The 20,290-nt window shown below is 42.2% G+C and overlaps 1 protein-coding gene across 1 annotated transcript in view; it reads left to right on the plus strand.

Annotated features, from left to right (window-relative positions):
• Fyb2 (FYN binding protein 2) overlaps positions 1 to 19,380 on the plus strand; it is a 103,586-nt gene extending 84,206 nt beyond the window's left edge. The window contains exons 10-19 of the mRNA XM_055628906.1: positions 1,207 to 1,321; positions 1,412 to 1,452; positions 4,922 to 4,985; positions 7,595 to 7,626; positions 9,250 to 9,310; positions 12,199 to 12,288; positions 15,426 to 15,519; positions 18,074 to 18,230; positions 18,317 to 18,350; positions 18,618 to 19,380. Of these exons, the coding sequence (XP_055484881.1) occupies positions 1,207 to 1,321; positions 1,412 to 1,452; positions 4,922 to 4,985; positions 7,595 to 7,626; positions 9,250 to 9,310; positions 12,199 to 12,288; positions 15,426 to 15,519; positions 18,074 to 18,230; positions 18,317 to 18,350; positions 18,618 to 18,630 (701 nt within the window). The 3' untranslated portion in view covers positions 18,631 to 19,380. The remainder of the gene's footprint in view (positions 1 to 1,206; positions 1,322 to 1,411; positions 1,453 to 4,921; positions 4,986 to 7,594; positions 7,627 to 9,249; positions 9,311 to 12,198; positions 12,289 to 15,425; positions 15,520 to 18,073; positions 18,231 to 18,316; positions 18,351 to 18,617) is intronic.
• Positions 19,381 to 20,290: the final 910 nt, after the last annotated feature.

The following is a 20,290-nucleotide window of genomic DNA, read 5'->3' on the forward strand; positions in this document are numbered from 1 at the left end:
ACATTTTTATAAAAGAAAGATAAAAAATGCTCATTAATGTGCTTAGCGTCTTTATTTTTGCTGGACCTATTCTGATAACGTCTATAGAAAAAGCAGGCCTTCTTCCTCTGGGAACTGAGACTCTTTGAAATAGTTTGGGGGTCATATACTTCTTGCAATGGGATAAAAATTTTCTCATTTGATTCATTTAATTAATAGATGCAAGTCACTTTGCTTATTGCATATTTCTAGATACACTTCTTACGATAAGCGGTTCATGTTTGAAATGGAAATAGCTCTGAGTCACCCACACAGCCTAAATATGAAGCTACACCAACTGATGAGGAGCTGAGGCAGGTTTGTGACTAATGGCAAGTTCACAGCTGAGAAATACCTGCATTTATCAGGCTGTGCCGACAATCCCTTATAGGCTGGCTCTTCAGAGTGGCATGTGACCTTCCGGTTAATTCTGTCATTAACCTTCCACGTTGGCATGTGTTCAGTTAACTCACTTAAACTATAAGAAAGGAAAAAAAAAAAAAAAAAACTACCAAAACACTAGAAACGGCCCTTTGGATGGTAGATAAAATCTCCAGAGCTGAAGGCCTTCAACAGAGGTCAGAAGTAACCAGAGAGTCGTTTCTCTGGGGAAGAGCTCTGGTTTGCCAGGTAATTAACACTCATTATGAATATACACTCAGTCCTTACACAGCCCTATGGAAGGGGCTGTTATCATTGTCCTACCTTCTGGGAGATGTAGCAGGCTCAGCAAGTGGCTTAGCCAGGATCATGCAGATCATGTTGTCAGTTTCATTGGCACAGTGACTAAACTAAGAAAAGGTTGGATTTGGCTCATAGTTTTAGAGGCTTTACTCCACAGCCCTTGGCTCTGCTACGTTTAGGCCTGCGGTAGGGCAGAACATCACGATGGTGAAAGCATGTGGAGGAGGAAGTGGGTCATGGTGGGCAGGAAGGATAAGGGATAGCCTTTAAAGGGTTGCCCCTTCCTGACCCATTTCCTCTCACCAGGCGTCATCTGCTGAAGTTTCCAGGATGTAACAAAATACTGTCTCCACTGACGACAGGGCGTTGCACCCATGAGCCTAGGGGGGTCTCTTGCTCAAATGCGGAGATGGCATTCCAGTTTCATCCCCGCTAGTCTGCCTTTCTCTTGCTGTTGCTCCACTGCTGGGGACAAGCACAGATGTGTTCCTATTTCCCTGACAGGAGGGTATATGGAGGCTTTGGAGGTGACGAAAGAAGCCCCAAGTCCAACCACCATTAGGTCAGACTCCTCTTCAGAGAAGACTTACGATGACGTGGATTGTTCCAGAGCAGACACGTAAGTACATTCTGCCCTTCACGACGACGAAGGCGATGCGGGGGCGAAGCTGCGGTAGACTCGTAATGGTCTTCATTTCTTTCTCCACAGACCAAAAAGGGACTTCTCCAGCTCGTTCGCCTCAGACAGCGGTAAGTGCTGCTTTGAACTGCAGAATGCTTCCCGGGCTGAGACGGTGATCAGAGTCCTTCATCTGGACACATTTCCAGTGATTAAAAACTGGGTGTCGAGATTGTAAACTAAGAGCAGCAGTCCTGAGGCAAGGGTTCGGCGGAGGGAATGGTCTTCTTGCGGCAGAAAGCAACTTCCCACGAAACTGCCCTTTTTGTGCTGTCTTCATAGCACAAGGGCCATAGGTGCTATATGTTTTTAAAATATCAGCAGCGCTTCCTAGTACTGGCTAATTTTTAACCATGTGTATGTCAAGCCGAGGGTATGTGCCTGTGTGTACAAGTGCCTGCAGAGGCCTGTCAGAGTTGGGTTCCCTGGAGCTGGAGTTTCGGGTTTTTGTTTTGTTTTTTTTTTTTTTTATCCAACTGATGTGAGTGTAGGGACTGAATTTGGCTCCTCTGCAATAAAAGTCTGCAGCCCCAACTTCCTACTGCTTTAATAGCATATCAACATGGCCTAAAAGCTCTTCATGGCCTTCCCCTCTCCCCAATGTCTGTGTGATTCCATTTCACACTATATTCAGTTTTTCCGTTTGAGTGGCTCCCCCCGTTGATTTTTCTCTGCTTCTGCAATTGCCACCCAAAAGGTGGTGACCCCCGTTTAAAGTTACACTTGCCTTCTTGGGATACCTTAAGTGGCCATTATCTTCCTTATTTTGTTTTTATTCTTGGCACTCTCAGACATTTGCATAAAGAATTTTACTTGCTTCCGTGACCTTTTCTCCTCCTCCTTCCCCCACTGAAATTTTTCTCCCCAACAAGTCCCTTCTCCTACTTTCATGCCTTCTTTTCGTGTGTGAACCACTGAGTTTGAGTTTCTTCCGGGAGCTTGAGTGAATTATTTACTGGAGCAAAGTTGACTTATCAGTAGCTATGACATGAAATACCCTCCCTGCAAAATGGGCTAGTAGTCCATCTAAGTGGAGTGTCCTGCAGGTCCTCCCTCTCCTCAATGAAACACTGATGGGCCCAACCTTATGCAGATGTGTGAGGATCACCACAGCTGTGGTTACTTTGTGCATGTCGTGACCAGAAGATGTCTTTTGGGGGCACACCTCTTACAGTGTTTCAGCTCCCTTTCCCACAGTGTTCCATAAGCCTTGTAGATGGTGATCCAGCTGTCTCATTTAGGGCCAAGCCCTCCACCACCACTAAACTCTTGGTGCTTTGGCCAGTTTTACAGTTTTACACTACAAGCTACCTGTTGCTATAAGAAGATTATCTGATGAAGGCTGGGCGCTGCCTTCATCTACAGATATAAGCTCAAGTATCTAGACAGCAGTTTGAGAACAACAACAATACATAGTAAGTCTAGAAGACGGCTCAGTGGTTAAAAGATCTTGTTCTTCCAGAGAACTGAGGTTCAATTCCCAGCACCCATATGGCAGCTCACAACCATCTGTAACTCTAATTCCAGGCTATCTCATGCCCTCTTCTGGCTTTCATGGGCACTAGGCATACATGTAGTACACAGACTATATAAAGGAAAGTGCACATAAGAGAATATTTTTTTAAAAAGTAACAGTAGTTTCCCCTAGGGCTAATGGCCCCCAGCCCCCATGCATCTACCCTTTACCAGGTTTATAGAACCAAGCATGAGTTTCTTCCTGAGAAGTGGGCATCAAAACCAATTAGAAAGTGGTTAGTTATCACCATACCAGTAATGTCAGGCCTGGCAGGCCATTATGGTAGCTTGCAGGATTCACAGGCAGATAAAACCATTTTTTTTTCTCCCTCAGTAGGCTACAAAGCACATTCTGGCACCATGAAAGCTATACAGTGAGGGGGAAGCGTCTCCCTCAGCTCTAGCTTGATTCTTCTTTGTCCTAGGACCAAAACGTGTGTTGTCTTCAGGAATAGTCTCATCACCAAGTTCCATTTGACAACCAAGAACAATGGAAGTTGCTCATATTGTACTGGAAGACTCTGAGGTCCCCATGACCCACACTTATAGGGAGATTTTCATTTAATAAACCATGGCTTCTGGGAAAAGTATTACCCACCCATAGAGGGTGTGTTAGTTACTGATCTATTGCTGTGAAGAAACACCATATCCAAGGCTCATAAAAGAAAGCATTTACCTGGAAGCTTGCTTATAGTTTTAGAGGGTTAGTCCTTGATCATCATGGCAGGAAGCAGACAGGCATGGCACTGAGGCAGTAGCTTCACACCCTGGATCCAAGGGCAGTAGGAAGGGAAAGAGGGAAGCAGCGTGGGAGAAACTGAGAGAAAGAAAAAGACTAATAGAAAGAGAGAAATAGACAGACACAGAGAGATAGAGAAAGAGAAGAAGAAGAAGAAGAAGAAGAAGAAGAAGAAGAAGAAGAAGAAGAAGAAGAAGAAGAAGAAGGAGAAGGAGAAGAAGGAGAGAGAAGATGAGACTTTCATGGAGTTTTGAAGTCTCAAAGTCCATTCCAAGTGTCATAACTCCTCTGACAAGGCCACACCTCCTTCCTAAACAGTTCCACTCGCTGCTGACTAAACATTCAAATATATGAGCCTCTGGGACTCTTCATAAACAACTACAGAGGATACCTACCTTCCAGCTAGTTTTTCAGGCAGTATTTCCTAATAACTTATAAAATAACAGGTTGTCATATTTTTCTTTTTTAGATTTCCATATTTTTTGGTTACCTCTTGCCTTTCTCCCTTTTCTCCTGTCTTCTTTCCTATTTCCTGCTTAGACCTACATAGTGAGTTCCAGGAGAATCTGGGCTAAAGATTGGGACAGTTTCTTTCTTCGTAATAGATCACATACACGTGCACAAACACACACACACACACACACACACACACGCACACACACACACACAGGCTAATCAGATACTATTCTGGGCTGCCTCCTTAGAATGTATAAATTTGACATATAGAAACAGCCTTAAGAAACAGTCCAATACTCACCTTTTAAAGAGAGAACAGAGGTACAGGGAAATTGAATAACTCTGTGTTCCCGCCAAATTTGAAACCTTAACATTTATTCCTTGAATCCAGTACTATTTCCTTTGGACTCAGCTTCCAGGCTATAGGTAGTGTCCATCTGTGTGTATTAAGCTTATGTGTTAGGTTGGAACAAAGGAAGACATTTTTCACTATGCATGGGCTTCCTTTGTTTCCCCAGAATTTAGTATGCTATTTCATGCACACAAGACTACAGCTGTTCTGTACTAACTGTGGGAAGGAGGTATGGTGAAAGGAAGGTATCTGTTGAGAAATAGCTTTCCTTCGCTGAACCAGATCACACATGGAATCAGGCAGGAGACAGGCCCAATTCTTCTCATCTGTACAAGTCTTTATATATGTTTATGGATTTCTACCATGTGTTTATGAAAACATACACAATTTCACAAAACCCACTTTAACTAAATAAAGTTGGAAGTGCTTTGCAGCTTCTAAGTATTCATTCATTTTTGTGTGTGTTCCTTAATTTCAGAAGAAAATAGTGAGGAAATTTATGAAGACATCTACAAAGCAAAGAACAATGACCTCAAAACAGAGTGAGTGTCTTTCTTAAATTTGGATTGTAGGCTGAAGTTGTTTTCCTGTTTATCTAGTAAGCCACGGTTTAAGACATGGCCCCATCCTACACCACCATTGTTGAGGGAAGATTATATAAAGTGCTGTTAAGCTGTTGTCAATTGGCATTGTCAATCGGCAACATATTCGTTACTGTTTACAATCGCACACCATAAGAGTGAAGATTCTTTGCTTTCTCCTTTGAGAAAAAAAAAATGTCCATTTTCTAGACTAGAGAACTTTTATATCATGTGTTAAGAAGTAGTTGAGACAGGGAAAGTAAATAACAGTAGACTTTGCCTTGACGTTATAGCTGGTTTCCCAGGGACAAAACAATAACTGTAACTTAGCCCTTATCTTTGTGAGCTAGTCAGAGAGACTCTGGGATTTAGCACTGGTGTTGCAGATGACGTTTGTTCAAATGACCAACATTGGTCAAGTTTAGTTATAAAGAGAGAGAAAACAGCATACTCGATGGTGAGGAGTCTGGCGGGAAAGGGTGCAGTGATCCTGGGCTGGTTATGTGAGTGAACTCCCTTTTGTCTCCTTCCCCCTAACCAAAAGGATATCAGCTGGCCCATCCATATGGCACCTGCTGTATACTCAGTTACTGAAGAGTCCGCTAAACATCAGTGATGGCAATTTCAGGAGCCAGTAATGCCTCTGATGCTGTCTCCAGTACCATTTAGAGAGTTTCCCCTAAGTTATTTTCTCTTTGGGAAAGGAAGATTTGCTTCATAAGCTCTACAAAAATGTTTGCGGTAGACGAATGTTTGTACACACTGTAATTATTCTATCCACAGTTGCCTCAGATATGCGTCCTATCAGGATCTCAGCAGACTTCCCTCTTAGCGGTGGAGGCATTTCCTTGTCCTTCCTTGAGGGAGTCTGTTTTGGGCATGAGGCTGATGTCTCTGATCCTTGGTGATCCAACAGCGCTCTATCCCTATTCCAGTACTCTCTCAAACACCCTGTTGTTTTATCTTTCCACTCCTCTTAGTGTAGACGGACGAGGAGCACTGAGAAGACTGCAGCAGCTCTTCAGAAAAGAAAGGGGTGTACTCAGAGTGAAAAAGACCAAGCCAAAAGAAAATGTCAGGCCAACGGTCCCCTTAGCCTTTCTTCCCGTAGAGTTTCAGCAATACTGGCCTCGCGGACACATGGGCTGCTACTTCCCATCCAGTTCTCAGCACCAGTGACAAGAGTTATCAAAGACCCCGGTTACATGACACCGTAAGAAACTAGTGAGAAGAAAAAAAAAATTACCAGAATAAGCAGGCAAAATCCAGAATGGAAAATTTGTCGTCATCCTTGACACCTCAGGATGTCACTAAACGTTCTATATTAGTAGTTAGGTCCTTTCGCGGTCTCTTGGGCTACACAGGTTCCAGGGGTCTTACTTGTGCACACCATAATTTACTTTGTCTCCCTTGAAAGCAGCAATGTGTGTGTGACGTGAACATGAGTGTCCTGGTCTGTGAAGCTCACAGTCTTGGACTTAGAAAGCCAACCCCTCTTAACCCCAGCCGGCCTCACGTAACCTCCACTCTTAGTCTTTGGGAAATTTCCAAGATCACCAGCAGTGAAAGAGACAGGAGTTTCTTCCATGTGTACTCATGGGACTTGGTTCCCTCATGGATGCAGTGAAAGGGGGAGCTGTGCGGTCTTTGGAGACATTTCTCTCTTTCTGCAACATCGATAGATAGGCAGGTCTAGAGTTGTACTTTGTGAGGGCAATTTGCCAAGATATCATCTGCATTGAGATGGTATGAAGCTATTCTCTTGTCAAGTCTTTACCAGTTATAAAGCCTTGAAGTTTTGTGATTTTAATCCTACTTGTCTGCTGGAGCAAGATCTTCCCAAGAGTTCCAAGTAGACCTGAGTGTGGGTACTGTAGTTCCCATTATACCAGAAGGGACTCTGTTACTTTACTTTCTGTCTCCCTTCAAGACGGAAACTACCTCGTCATCTTACTCATCCAGCATAAGGGCCTGTCTTGTGGCCACTATAAAAATACCTGTAGTATTGAGTTGAAATTAAAGACTTCAAATACATAGGTTTTTCTTTCTTTTTTTTTTTTCTTTCCCTTTTCCTATCACACATCTCTTTCCATCTGACCTCCTTAGCAACGAAAGAACAGAACCAAATCACACTGGACTTCCTATTCTCTTCCACTTAGCCATTTGCCATCTTACATTTCCATCTGACCTGGGTTCTCTGTGGAAGTCTTCCTCTGGCTTAAAATACACAGCCAGACTGTGTATTTTATGTATGCAGTCCCCATGGTGTTTTCTGTACACTGTTCCTTCTCATCATTGCTCGTGGTCATTTAGTATTGGATCCTATGGATGCAGGGCAGCCTTGACTGATCTAGTTAAGAAGTGGGTTACAGGGATTCCACAGGGACAAATGAGCTCGTTTGGAATGGGGAAGGGGTTATCACAACAGGGCTACAGGAGTCTCACTTTGCATCCTTGCCTAGATGCAACCATCTGGACCAGCACACCTGCCATCAGAATGGCGTTTTGGATATATCTGCTAATGATCATGGCTTTTTTTTCCTTGACCCTTTTTGTCTTTTCTTCATTAGGAATGGATTTTCCATGTCACTGCCTGACCTAGGTAAGTGACATTCACTTGCTGTTGTCCACCAGTATTGCTGTCTTCAGGATTGGTGTACTAAGGAGCATGGGAAGAGCATTAGTAATCTGTCCTGCTTTTCCAATGAAAATGGACCCATCAGAATGAAAGAAGATATCTCAAACAATGACACTTCTCCTTTGGAGAAGTGAGGGATATTTTCCTGGCATTTCCATAAGCAGACGTTACTCTCTTTATAGAAGGCTGTAAGACCCACAGACCATGCTTTATGATTGGGATTTGAACCCAAGTCTCTCTGAGTATGATGATTAGGCATTCCGTACTGATCCACACTCCTTTGATGGATTTGATAGCCAGCGTAAGACACGATAAACATCACAGTGCCTGACATATGGGATGCTCTCAGGACGTGTCCAGTACACGGAATTTGTCAATAAACAAAGACTGTGTGGTTTTTGTTCATTGGTGTTTGTTCACAGGCACTAGCTATTTAGTAACTTTCATTTTTAACTGTGACTCAGTGATTCAAACATATACTTCAGAAATATAAGCTACCAAACTAAATAACAAAGGTTGTATTGACCTGATGAAGTTGTAGCTCTCCCAAATATTGTCATAAAACACTTAAAGGGCAACTTAGAATATTACAGATGGTTTAGCCCTAGTCTCCAAAACCACAAACCAAACTTGCTCCACAATCTGAAATTTTATTGCTACCATAATTGAAAACTTCTACACCTGTCTTCATGCAACGGGTGTGTCACATGTCAAGGCACAGTAAAATATTGTATGAAATTACCATTAGAATATGTATAGTAGGTGTATATGAAACATTAACTAATTTCAAGTTTATATTTGACTTCTATTTCCATGATATCATCTCTATATTTCTCACTGTAAATATGCAAATACTCTAAAATCCAAAAATATTTGCTGTCTGATATTTTCTGTCTCAAAGCGCTTAAAATATGGGATTTTGAGCCTATACATCCACCGAAAGCTTAAATGTCCTGAGGGAAATTAGTAAAGCTTAAGAAAAATTACGAATAATTGGACATGAATTGTGAATATATCAAAATGTCCCAAGCTTTTTCAAACAGTGAATCATCTGAGAATAATGGAATTCTATATTGCATGGAAGTGTGAACATTACAAGCTGGAAATGTCTAATTATCATTATGTACTAATTCAGACTCAATGTAATACAACAGTATTGCAAAGAAACAAATGGTTTGAAATATGAATGTGTGTGTGTGTGTGTGTGTGTGTGTGTGTGTGTGTGTGTGTGTGTTGTGGGGGGAAATCAGCAAATATATTCCCACACCCCACAGGGTATTAAGAAAAGTCCCCTCAATACTCTAGCAATATAAATCATTTTTCAGTTTCAGATAACAGGGACAACTTACAATTCAATGAAATCAATTTGATGTAAATGCACTTGCAGTTCAGATATTCAGAGATCTGGCTGCTCCCCACCACCACCCCAAAGAGATTCATTTTGCTCCAGCCTGTCTCTGTAATCAGATAGAAGGCTTGAGGATACATCTGGATAATTAGGTCATTGTGGGTAATTTGGAAAACCCGGCCTGTATGATGAATACTTAATTGTTTTTTTTTTTTTTTTTAATCTTGTCTGTGCCCTAGGACCTAGGTCTCAGGAAGTTATCATCTATGATGATGTGGACACAAGTGAGAAAGAACTGAAGTAAGTCAGTTTACTTTGCTGGCCATCCCTGCTGGGGCCAGCCACTGCCTGATGCTTTGCTAAATACAGTCAGAGACCCAGCTCCTGAGAGACTTGGACAAAAGGTGCTATTCTATTCCCTCCGTTCTGAAGAGAAAACAATGAATACACCCACTGGTGATCCATCAATGGTACCAAGCCAAAGGCACTGGAGCTTTGAGGTCTCTGTTTCTTACCTCTGAGTATTGAAAATTTCTACACATTTAAATAGTAATCTTTTGCCTACACTGTAAAACACAGGAAAACAAGGGCTGTTTGATGGAATAGTTTTCAAAACTAAATCACTATTAATCTGTAGAAAGGAAGCCACCCTCAGACTCAGCCCCTCACAGCTTCTGGCTGTCTTCCGCTCCATCTCCACCGAGCAGCTGGTGATGGAGGCCTCTCGTTTTCACTCACCTGTCCCTGCCCGCTGTCCCTGGATTCATGCTGCGTCTTGGTAAAGCTGCTAATAAACCCTTGTTAAACCCAAGAGGCATTCTTAAGATCATACCATACACTTTTTTGACAGTGTTTTCACATCTTGGCCATGCCATCCCTAGAGGAAAAAAGCATCTTGTTCTTCTCATGTCTCCCTGGAATGATTTCACATTCCTCCTCTTGGCTTGTCTGAAGCCTTGTGTGTGGGTTCTGGCTTTCTCGCCCAGGCCTTAAATATCAACTGTTCTTAAGAAGGCCCTACAACAGTTCTATTCTCCCTTGTTTTCCCTCTTTGCAGGACTGAGGATTGCTGCGAGGCCTCATGTATGCGAGGCAAGCCCCCTCTACAGCCTTCATCCTTTCATTTTCTTCAGGGTTTTCCAAGTTGATCAAGCTGGCCTTGAACTTGGGATATTCCTGCCTTAGATTCCCAAGTGGCTTGAACTGAATCCCAGTCTTCCTTCCTGTATATTTTTTTTAGTGTTCTCTCACCTACACCCAAGGCTTCAATTTTAACCAAAATATCAAAATTTATATTTTAAGGTTAGATTTTTTTTTTCTGAGTTCCAATAAGCCTGGAGGGCAACACAGCCTAAGCTCAGGAGGTTTGTAATAATGCAGAATATAATTTTTTATTATCCACATTTCTCTTCTAATCTCTATGGTAGTGATTAGAAGCATAGTTGCCCTCAGGCCTTATTCCTGATTTCCTCAGTTCTCCTGCCTGCCCTCTCACATTTTTGTCCTAATGTCTCTCAAATTGTTCTCACTTCTCCTCTCCCACCACACAGACACAACCCCGTCCTTTCTTGCTTTATAATAGACTCCTGCAAATGTCCCTGTGTGGCCATTTTACTTCCATTTCAGTTTTTTTCTAAAGTTTTAAAGTTACAAATATAGTTATGCCACAAAAGCCATAATCTACCAGCTTTCAACATTCAGTGCTTATGCATCATTCTCAAGATACAGTCCACACTGGCCCGGGCAACTCCTCAGTCTCACCTGTACTCCTCCATTCCACACTACTGGGGTTTCTTGAGCTCCAAAACTGTCCAATATTTCCAACCTTCGAGCATTCAACACCACTAATTCATTTAACAAATCTTACTGATCATGTAATCTGTGCCAGATATTGGGTATAAGGTAATTCGCAGACAAGAAATAGTACTTGGTTTGGGGGAGGAACAGTTTTTGTCCAATAAATGAGTGAAAAAAAATCTACAGTTATGCATTGGAATTTGGTTGTGTTGAAGCAGAATATTTAAAAATACATACAGGTGTGTGGGAAGCATTCTACACAACTTTCATTATTTTATGTTATTTTACTTTATTCAGGGCTTTGCCAAATTGCCCAAGCTGAACTTGAACTTGGGATGAATCTGCCTTAGATTCCCAAGCTGCTCAAATTACAGGTGTGATACCCCGGGCCTTCGCTTCCTTATAGTTTTTGGGTGTTCTCTCATCCATGCCCGAGACTTCAATGATAATCATCATAGAGATGATCTCAAAGTTTATATTTTGAGGTCAGATTTTTTTTTTTTTTTCTGAGTCCCAGTAAGCACAGAGAGGTGTTTGATCCTAACTTACAGTAGATCACTCAGGTGACCTCGGAGATCAGAGGTGCTGGATCCCATGCAGCTGGAGTTACAGGCAGTTGTGGGGTGGGAGCCGCACTGGGTTCTGTGTAAGAGCGGCACGCGCTCGTGATCGCTTACCTTCCCTCCAGCCCCTGTGCCACATTTTCGTTTCCCACTCATCTGTTGACAGGCTGGTTCCAACTCCTTGTTACTGTGAATGCTGCACCCAAGAACACAGTGTGCAAATGTCACAGTAGCAGACGGGAGTCCTTTGGGGATATGCCCAAGAGCCTGGTCATGTGGCAACTTTATTTTTAAGTCTTTTAGAAACCTCCATACTTATTTCTAGAGTGGCTATGCTAATTTGCACTCGCAAGAATTCAGTTTTGGTTATATTACCCAGTCCTACCAGGGCAAAGAGCATCCTTAGCCATTTCTACTGGGGTGAAGAGTACCCTTAGCCACTGCGGCCAGGGTGAGGTGCATCCTTAGCCATTGACGAATAGCACGGTTACTAGTAGGAGTCCCATTTAGAGACTCATCTTATATATGAGTCTAATTTCATTTCTGGTTTCAAATTTGGGCCACTGAGAAGTTGGCAGATTCTGGCCTCTGGGCCAGTGTGATCTGCTATTTGTTTTTGCAAATGAAGTCACAACAGTAGAACAAATAGTTGCTATAGAGAATGTAGCCGGTAAAGCCGAAGGTGTTCCCTGTATGGCCCTGCTGTGAGTGTGGAGGTGGACTTCTAGCTGGTATTTAGACTACACTGGTCAGTGACCTAGAAAGCATAGGTGGTTTATAAATGTTGACTGGTTCGACCTCAGTGTCCTCAAACATTTCTCTCCTCAGAGATGAAGATCAGTCAAAAACCTGGAAGGCCAAGTTTTTTACAACAAAAAGGGGAGTAAAGGGGAAGAAAGGCAGCGATGGATCCAAAAGGTAAGAACACGAATGCACTTAAAACTTGGCTGCTGCAGTTTCTTCTCTTGCTACCTGTCTGACCCGAGGGGAGTCCATAACTTTGATTTTCAGGTTCCTCAACTGCAAGTGAGAACCAGCAGCTTGCCTCACAGTAAGTATAGCTGAGAGGACTAAAAGAGACAAAGGCAGAAATACACAGTTCCGTACACTCATACCCAACTTCCTCCATATTCTCCATCGATGACGAGGAACAAGAAAGCATGGGAGGTAGCCCCTGGCAAACAACGAAGGACCTCCAGCCTTCTTGTCTTTTAGGACATAGGAGCATCCCTCCAGTAGAACAGAGCTTAAGTAGAATATCAGCTAGGACTAACTTTGCTAAAATATAAGTTTACTTATGATGGCAGTTAATGTTAGACTGTAATTAGAACACTCCATCAGCTGGGGAGCTAACCTTCACTCATGCCATCCAGACTGCACCAGCTGCTGGGGAGGGCATGGACTCTACCACCTCAGAGCTCATTTAGCTATATGCCCCCCTTCCCAGAGGCCAGTACATGAGGCAGGATCTGGGGGACTTCGACACACTTCTTGGGGAAACTCCTGGTAAATAGTGACTTGCCTGTATCTGCCTGATTTCCTACGGTATCCCAAGAGTAGTCAGACATTTGTTTTTGGCAAATTGAAACGCAGAGGGGCAAAAGCAGCTCTTCCCTTAAGTTTATTTTTCCCAATTTTAGAAAGAGGTATTCAGACCAGAAGAGCTGTTTTTTTGTTGTTGTTGTGTTTTTTCACATTACACATCATACTTGCTTGCAAAGCTAAAGAGAAGTCCACGAAGTGCACTGTCAGGAAGGCTTCTAAATCCTCGTCCGACACAGTTTTATCTGCCATCAATATACATCTGTCTTTGGGAGAAACAATTTTCTAGTACTTTTTTCTTAAGCTGACTTAATACATTCTCACCATGAAAATGCAATAATGAGGCTATCGTCGTTTCTGAAGAGCAATGGGTCAATGCTTAGACCCTTTTATAATGGATTCTGGGGCAACTTACTCTAGCATTAAGTAAGGTGTTTTTCTGCATTAGTTAACTGGCCGCTTATTCTACCATTAAGTACAAAGTCTGGGTGACTATAAAGACATGCATGACTCAGACAGACACTGTAACGTTGAGGGAATGTATACAATGCTAATGGAACTGTCATTTTGCTGTAGGTAGTTTAGACCTGAAGGGTGGTCAAGGGTCTGGGAGGGACATTTCCAGGTCCTTGGCTTCTTATTCAATAAAAAAAAAAAATAAAACCCAACACCTGTTTTACTGAGGAAGTATTGAGGAAACTCTATTCAAAGCAAAGAGCCAGAAAGTGAGCAGCAGATCTTAAGGGACCCAAGTTATTGTTGGAGACGTTTCTTTTTAATGAAATCCAAGAGAAGAGTGGCCAGCTGCTCAACGGTGTAGTTTGAGCAGTTTTCTTAGATTAGGTTATATAATATGTCTCCTGTGCATGTCCTATCCTCCAAAGCATCTGATTTTAATCATGTGTGTGCCTAGCTATGGGATAAGTATAAAATGGTAAATAAGGGATTCTCCCTAACCGTTCACTCGGGGACATGGCTATCTTTATCACACATGTACCTAAAGCCAGTTCAGGCCAGATCTGCTTTCCTATTTCTGTAGCGGGACATACGCAAAGTATAACTGAATACAGTCTAAGTTTGATGGTCATTCACAGTGTGTGTGTGTGGGGGGGGGTATACGCAGTATGATGCGGATTTGTTCCGAGATATGTGTGTGTGTGATAAGAATCTCAAGCTGTCAAGTGCATTGCAGCCCAAATGAAGTAGGGTCTCAAGTTGCTAAACTATGCCATATGCTTGCCTACCAAAATAATCTGCAACAAATGTGGCTGGGACTAGAATCTTGGGAAGGCATACCCCAATACAGAAGATACTGCTCATTAAAAGTGACTAAAACTTGGGTGATATTACCCCTTCTGTCCATGTATGAAAGTGTTAAATAGAACCAAACTCCATTTGTAAAGCAGGAGGCAGGACAAGGGAAGGGTCTCCAGTCAGCTTCTGGTGTAAGCTAGTCTGTTCTGTGTGCTTAAAACCTCACCCATGTTTGCTGCATTGTGCTGTATTGTCTTCATTCTGTCCATATTCCTTACTTTTCCTGTTGCTGTTGATAAAATATCCCCAACTCAACTTAAGAAAGAAAACATTTATTTTGGCTCATAGTTCAAGGGAGGGTACAGTCCATCACCCCAGATCTTGTTTCTTTACACTGAAAGGACACAAAATCCAGAGCTAATTGTCAAAAACCAGTTAGCTCCCTTATTGCGGTGTTTTATGATAAATGTCCCCCACAATCTCAGGCAGGCGAATACTCAGTTCCAGTTGATGGCACTGTTTTGGTACGTTTAGAAGAGGTGGCATTGCTGAAGGAAGTATGCCGCTTGGAGATAGACTTTGAGAGTTTAAAGACTCACGTCGTTTCTAGTTTGTTCTCAACCTGGTGCCTACTGTTCTAGCCACCATGCCTCCCAGTTCCCTGCCATGACAGACTTTAATCCCCCAGGAATCATTAAGCCCAAATGAACGCTTCCTCCTATAAGATGCCTTAGTCATGGTGCTTTCTCACTGCAATGGAAAAAAGAAAAGTAACTGATAAAAGCAAGTAATACACCTACTATTCTATAAAACATGTTATTTTCTCCTAAGCCACTGCTCCTGCACACAATCATTCTCTATATCAAGTTGATTGTATCCCATGCTTGCTTGCTATCAAAGATATTCTTAGAGAGATATAGCTCAGTGGTGGAATGCTCACTTAGTATATTTGAAGCACTGGGTTTGATCTTCAGCACTGAGAAAAACAACACATATGTATGCATTAAACAGAAAATAATTGGTATTACCTTTTTCAGTAGTTACGACAATCTGCTTTAGTAGGAGGGTTTATGTGTACACAGACAGGTGTATGTGTACATAGGCAGGTGAATATATCTGTGATTAATATATATATAATGTAAAATTATACACTCATGAACTTGTACCCCAGTTTATCCTGAAGCAGGATGAGTTCATAGACTCACAAATTGAGGACTTGCTATGCTACAGTTAATCCAACCCATGTTATTTCTTGCCAGTTTTTCTCCCAGAAATTTCTTCAGAACTAAGAAGCAAAACTTTATAAAGAACAGAATGGAAAAAGAAGAAAAACTTTTCAGAGAAAGATTTCAGGTATGTTCTCTTTTCTGAAAATGAAAATTAACAGGAAATGAATGCTGCTGACAATCACAAACTTCCACTCTAAGGCGCCATTGGTTTGCTGTGTCTTAGCGACTCTGAGATAAAGACATGGTCTTTTTTATAGCAATCTGATATGTTCCTATGTTGGCATGCATGTGCACATTGCTTTTCCAACTGGTAAAAGTTCTAAAGTGTTGCTTAAGGTGGCATTCAAACCTCACCCCCTCAGCACATTTGCACCGTGCTGTTTGGAAGGAGAGCCTTTCACATTTCAGCTCCCAAAGTATAGGACACATTGTGTTTGAGCAGTAGTGGCTCATCCATTCGAGTGTGGCAGCATCTCAAACTCACGTCTCCCATTAGACGTGATTTCCCACTACTGGTCCTTCCTGATGTCATAGTCTGCCAAAGTAAGAACTTCTGAATTCAGGAAGCATTTTAAACACCATCCATGCGCTAGACAGTGGGTTAAGAGAGGCAAACTCTGTAAAGAGGAGGCTGTATAAAGTCAGAGCTCTACCAGCAGTGTCTCCTGATAGCTTCCTCAGGTGATGAGCACAGCTCGTCTGTTTCTTCGCATCCTTTCTGACTCTGCTCTTTCTGCTTTGGCAACAAATTCCACATAGTTTTGTTCCTAAGAGCTTGTCCTCTGCCTCCCCTTCCATCCCCTTCCTTCAGGGACCAGCTTGGTCTACTCCACATCTGACATGCCCCTGGTACTTCCTCCATTTGGTGTGTTCACTTATCAAGACTCCAATTGAGGCATCTTCTCATTCCAGAAAGACCTGCTTAAACCTTCTGATTAAAGGAAGTGTTCTGATTCCCTAAGTATGTATACCTTCCAGTGTGGTTCATCACACTAAATTGGGCTTCTAGGAGGCAGATTAACGTACTTATTATCTTCACATCCATCGGCTCAGCAGAGAACCACTACCTCACACTTCATAAATATCCCAAACTATTTTGAAAGTGAAATAAAAAGGACTATATTACGGGCTGAAAGACAGGGCTCAGAGGTTAAGCGCACGCTGCTCTTCCAAAGGTCCTGCGTTCACAACCATCTATAATGAGATCCGGTGCCCTCTTCTGGCGTGCAGGCACACATGCAGGCAGAATACTACATACATAATAAATATTTTTAAAAAAATAGGACTATATGCATAAAACATTAACCACTGATATCATCTACTTGACCCAATGCTGTTTATTTGATCAGATCAAAAACAATAATATAGCAATCTCTGGTTGAAAAGACCCTTATAATCCTTCTGGCACTTTCTCCCTTGACTATCCCACAATGGATACAAATCGCATCTCTGTATGCATAGAAGTATATCCTTAATCACCCGAGGGTGGGCTTCCAGTTACCTTTAGAAAAAAAAAAAGCCATTTCAATCCAGCTCAAATTAAAAAAGAAAAAAAAAATCATGTGTACCTCATGGTGACAGAAATTGCAGGTACTAAGATGAGGAACACTAGCTTCTACTTTCTTTGTAAAAGCCAGTGTGTTAAGTTCTGCAACAGAAATCTGTTCAGTACAGTTACAGCAGTAAGATACAAGGTTGTTGACAGATGAGTATTTCAAGCAGGAAAAAAAAAAGTGTGCATGAGTAAAGGCTTGGAGAGATGAGAAGCATGAGTACTGTGCAGCAAAGTACCATGGCGCTTCCTAGGGTTTTGGTAAGGAGGATGGAGATGGAGGGAGAGGGAATGACAGTGTGCGAAGGATCTCAGATATCAAGCTAAAAAACATGAATCTCATCCTAAAAGCAAGAGTTTTCAGAACTTTGTAGCTAGGAAGGTGACCTACCTAAGATCTGTATTTGAAGGAACCACTGAGGATTCACAGTAAACCCCACAGTGGCCTGGGGCGAGGAAACAACGCTGCTGGGCATTTCTGAGGGTAGCGGGCACACTCTCAGCCAGGGGAGGAAGCAGCTCTAAGTGGAGGCCTTCCATTCTAAGCTGGGAAGCGCACATCTATGACCTAAGCTACCTTTCCTAGTTCTGTGTTTTCCCGGTCAGCGCAAGAGAAGGTAAAGGGCCTGCAGAGGCCAGCTCATCACGAAGAAAACATCCTGTGGGTTCAGGAGCTGAATTTCCCGCCAGGGACTGCACCTTCATAATGCCTGTCTTTCATTATACACGGACCACACACATGAACTACAGCCATTTTAAAGTAAATGTGCTTTGCAAGGGTGAGGATGGAGCATCATCCAGAAACAGGACGTCAACTCTAGAGCTGTGTTTAAATGTGTCCTCTCCTGAGTTAGGAAACACCTTTGTTACAGTATACCAACTATGGTACAGTATCACCCACGAGAACTTGTTCTGATATGTGAAAACAGTTTCAAGACACAATCACATTAGACAATGTTTTAATTTGGATTTTGCTGTTATTTTAGGGCAGTTTCACTGTGATGCCCTAACCACTTATTTTGTCAGTTCAGTCTCTAGCATCCTGTATTTTGAAGCTGCTATCCTGTATCCTTCATTAATTGTTATAATAGCCATGCAAGCCCTTACTAGGAATCTCTCGTTTTAGTATGGGAAAGAGATCTCAGTCATTAACAGAGCAGTTGCATGCTCCAGTAATTCACGGAATGGAATTTTCGATCTGCCAATAACTCCCGGAGAACAGCTGGAAGTCATTGACACCACAGAGCAGAACCTGGTGATATGTCGCAATTCCAAAGGCAAATGTGAGTTTATGCTGAACTTTTTTTATGTTCAAGAATTTTTTTTTTCTAGAAATCCCAGGTTAATAAAGTAACTTTTGTTTCTACAGATGGATATGTGCTCATTGACCATCTACATTTCAAGTAAGCTGTTTAATTTTATATCAAATCATGAGTTCCAAGTCCTTAATGTAATATTGTGTCTACTAGTCTTAAGGGACTACTGAGCTTATTTGAAAATAGCTATGCAGTGCGCTGTCCGGGATTGTACAGGAGGAGGCCTTATCATTGGACTTCCAAGTATAATTAACCAAACTAATATGCAGAGCCCATCTTTAGTTTTCGGAAATCTCCTAACTGTCCCATCACATTGTAGTTCATAACGCCTGCATGTTTTCTTTCCTGTCCCAGGCACCAGGGCTGATCCCATTAGAAAGAGCTGCATAAAGTCAGGATGTATCCAAGGCGTGAGGTCAGGCTCACAGCACTTTCAGCTCCTGCCTCAACATGAGATGGGTGGTGGAAACTTCTGTCGGGAACTCAGAAGAAAACCCTCAACAAGTCAACGCTGGTTGGTTTTACTCCATGAAAGTGTCTCTTTCAATGTCTCTTTCACCGCTGGTTCAAAAGAATGTGAAACAGTCCGTTAGTATGCAAGCATTTGCCAAATTAGCCACAGCCCAAGTTAGAAACCTTGGCTCCGGCCCCAGGGAGCGGTACAGATGGTCAATGAGCTTCTAATGTTAGTCCACAGTGTATGGAACTTCTCGGTGTACATGTACATTCATATCAAGTCAAGGTAGAAAAACGGTGACCATGACACTTTAAACAAACAAAAACCACCCAAACCATAATTATTGGTTTGTTTTTTAACCAAAGTAAAAAATAGAAGATAAGCGCCACTGAGGGAAACAGTTTGAAGGGGGGGGGGGAGTTCCTTTTCTAAATTCAACCAGAAGTATTGTGTAGAAGTGTTTTTAAGTATGTTTTACAAAAATGTGAAAATACATACATGCTGTATCATATTAAAATAGGGAAAATTATTTGTCTATGCAGAAAGCATATCCAAATGTATTTCACTGGCATGATAGTAAAATTTCAGTGTTGTAAATAACATTCAAGTTCTGCCTGATATGTATGTTAATAAATTTTATATATGCTTGCAGCTATTAAATTTTAAGATCATGTCCTCATCTTCCAGAGGACCCCCGTTCAGCTCCCAGCACCCACATGCAGTAGCTCACCATACCTGTTCCTCCAGGATGACACATCCTCCTCTGAGCTCCAGGGCACCAGCATTCACATGGCATATGCTCACGCAGGTCTACATTAAGAGCCTGACTCAGCAATTTAAGTGGTGGGTCCTATCGAAGCTACTTCTTAAGCTTCTGTATTCTTCAATCTTCCTTTAAATGGTCCAGACGGCACTTGCTAGTAAAGGGCATTTTCATTCTAAATCAGATGAATCAAAGGTATTTATGGAGTTCAAAGCATAGAGAATAAAACTGGGAGATTACCCCAAATAACAAGACTAACCACATCATAAATGGCCTGGCTTAAGGATGAAGAGAAGTGTCACAGAGGAAGAGGCACTGAAGGGCTGGTGTTGAAATAAAGACATAAAGTAGGAAAATCTGGGTTCTTCCTGGAGGCTGTGAGGAATTCAGGCTGAGGGTACACAGTGAGCCTGGCAGGAAAGCCTGGTAGGATGACTTCCTCTAAATACTGGGGACCCATTCGAGGATTAGGCTAAAAGGAAATGCCAATGTCTGGGGGAAAACCAGGGTAAATAGGGCTACAGACTTCAGAGAAAAAAAAAAAAGACTTCTTTGCAATATTCAATAAGGGAAATTTGACAAAGTCCCATACCTAGATGAAGAACACTGGCAATCAATGGCTGCTGAGAGAGGTTACACAATCCCAAGGGGTCAGCCCAAAACACACGAACACAGGAAGAATGCCAACAGGCTTAGGTTGTATGCGCACGCGTGTGTGTGAGAGCAGTAATTATAAAAGAGGTCCTGAACTGGGAAAGGGAGGAGTGGCAGAAATTATACCAATTACACTGCTCACATTTGGAATTC

This window comes from Psammomys obesus, unplaced genomic scaffold (assembly GCF_907164565.1).
Source record: "Psammomys obesus unplaced genomic scaffold, mPsaObe1.curated_primary_1811, whole genome shotgun sequence".
NCBI lineage: Eukaryota > Metazoa > Chordata > Mammalia > Rodentia > Muridae > Psammomys > Psammomys obesus.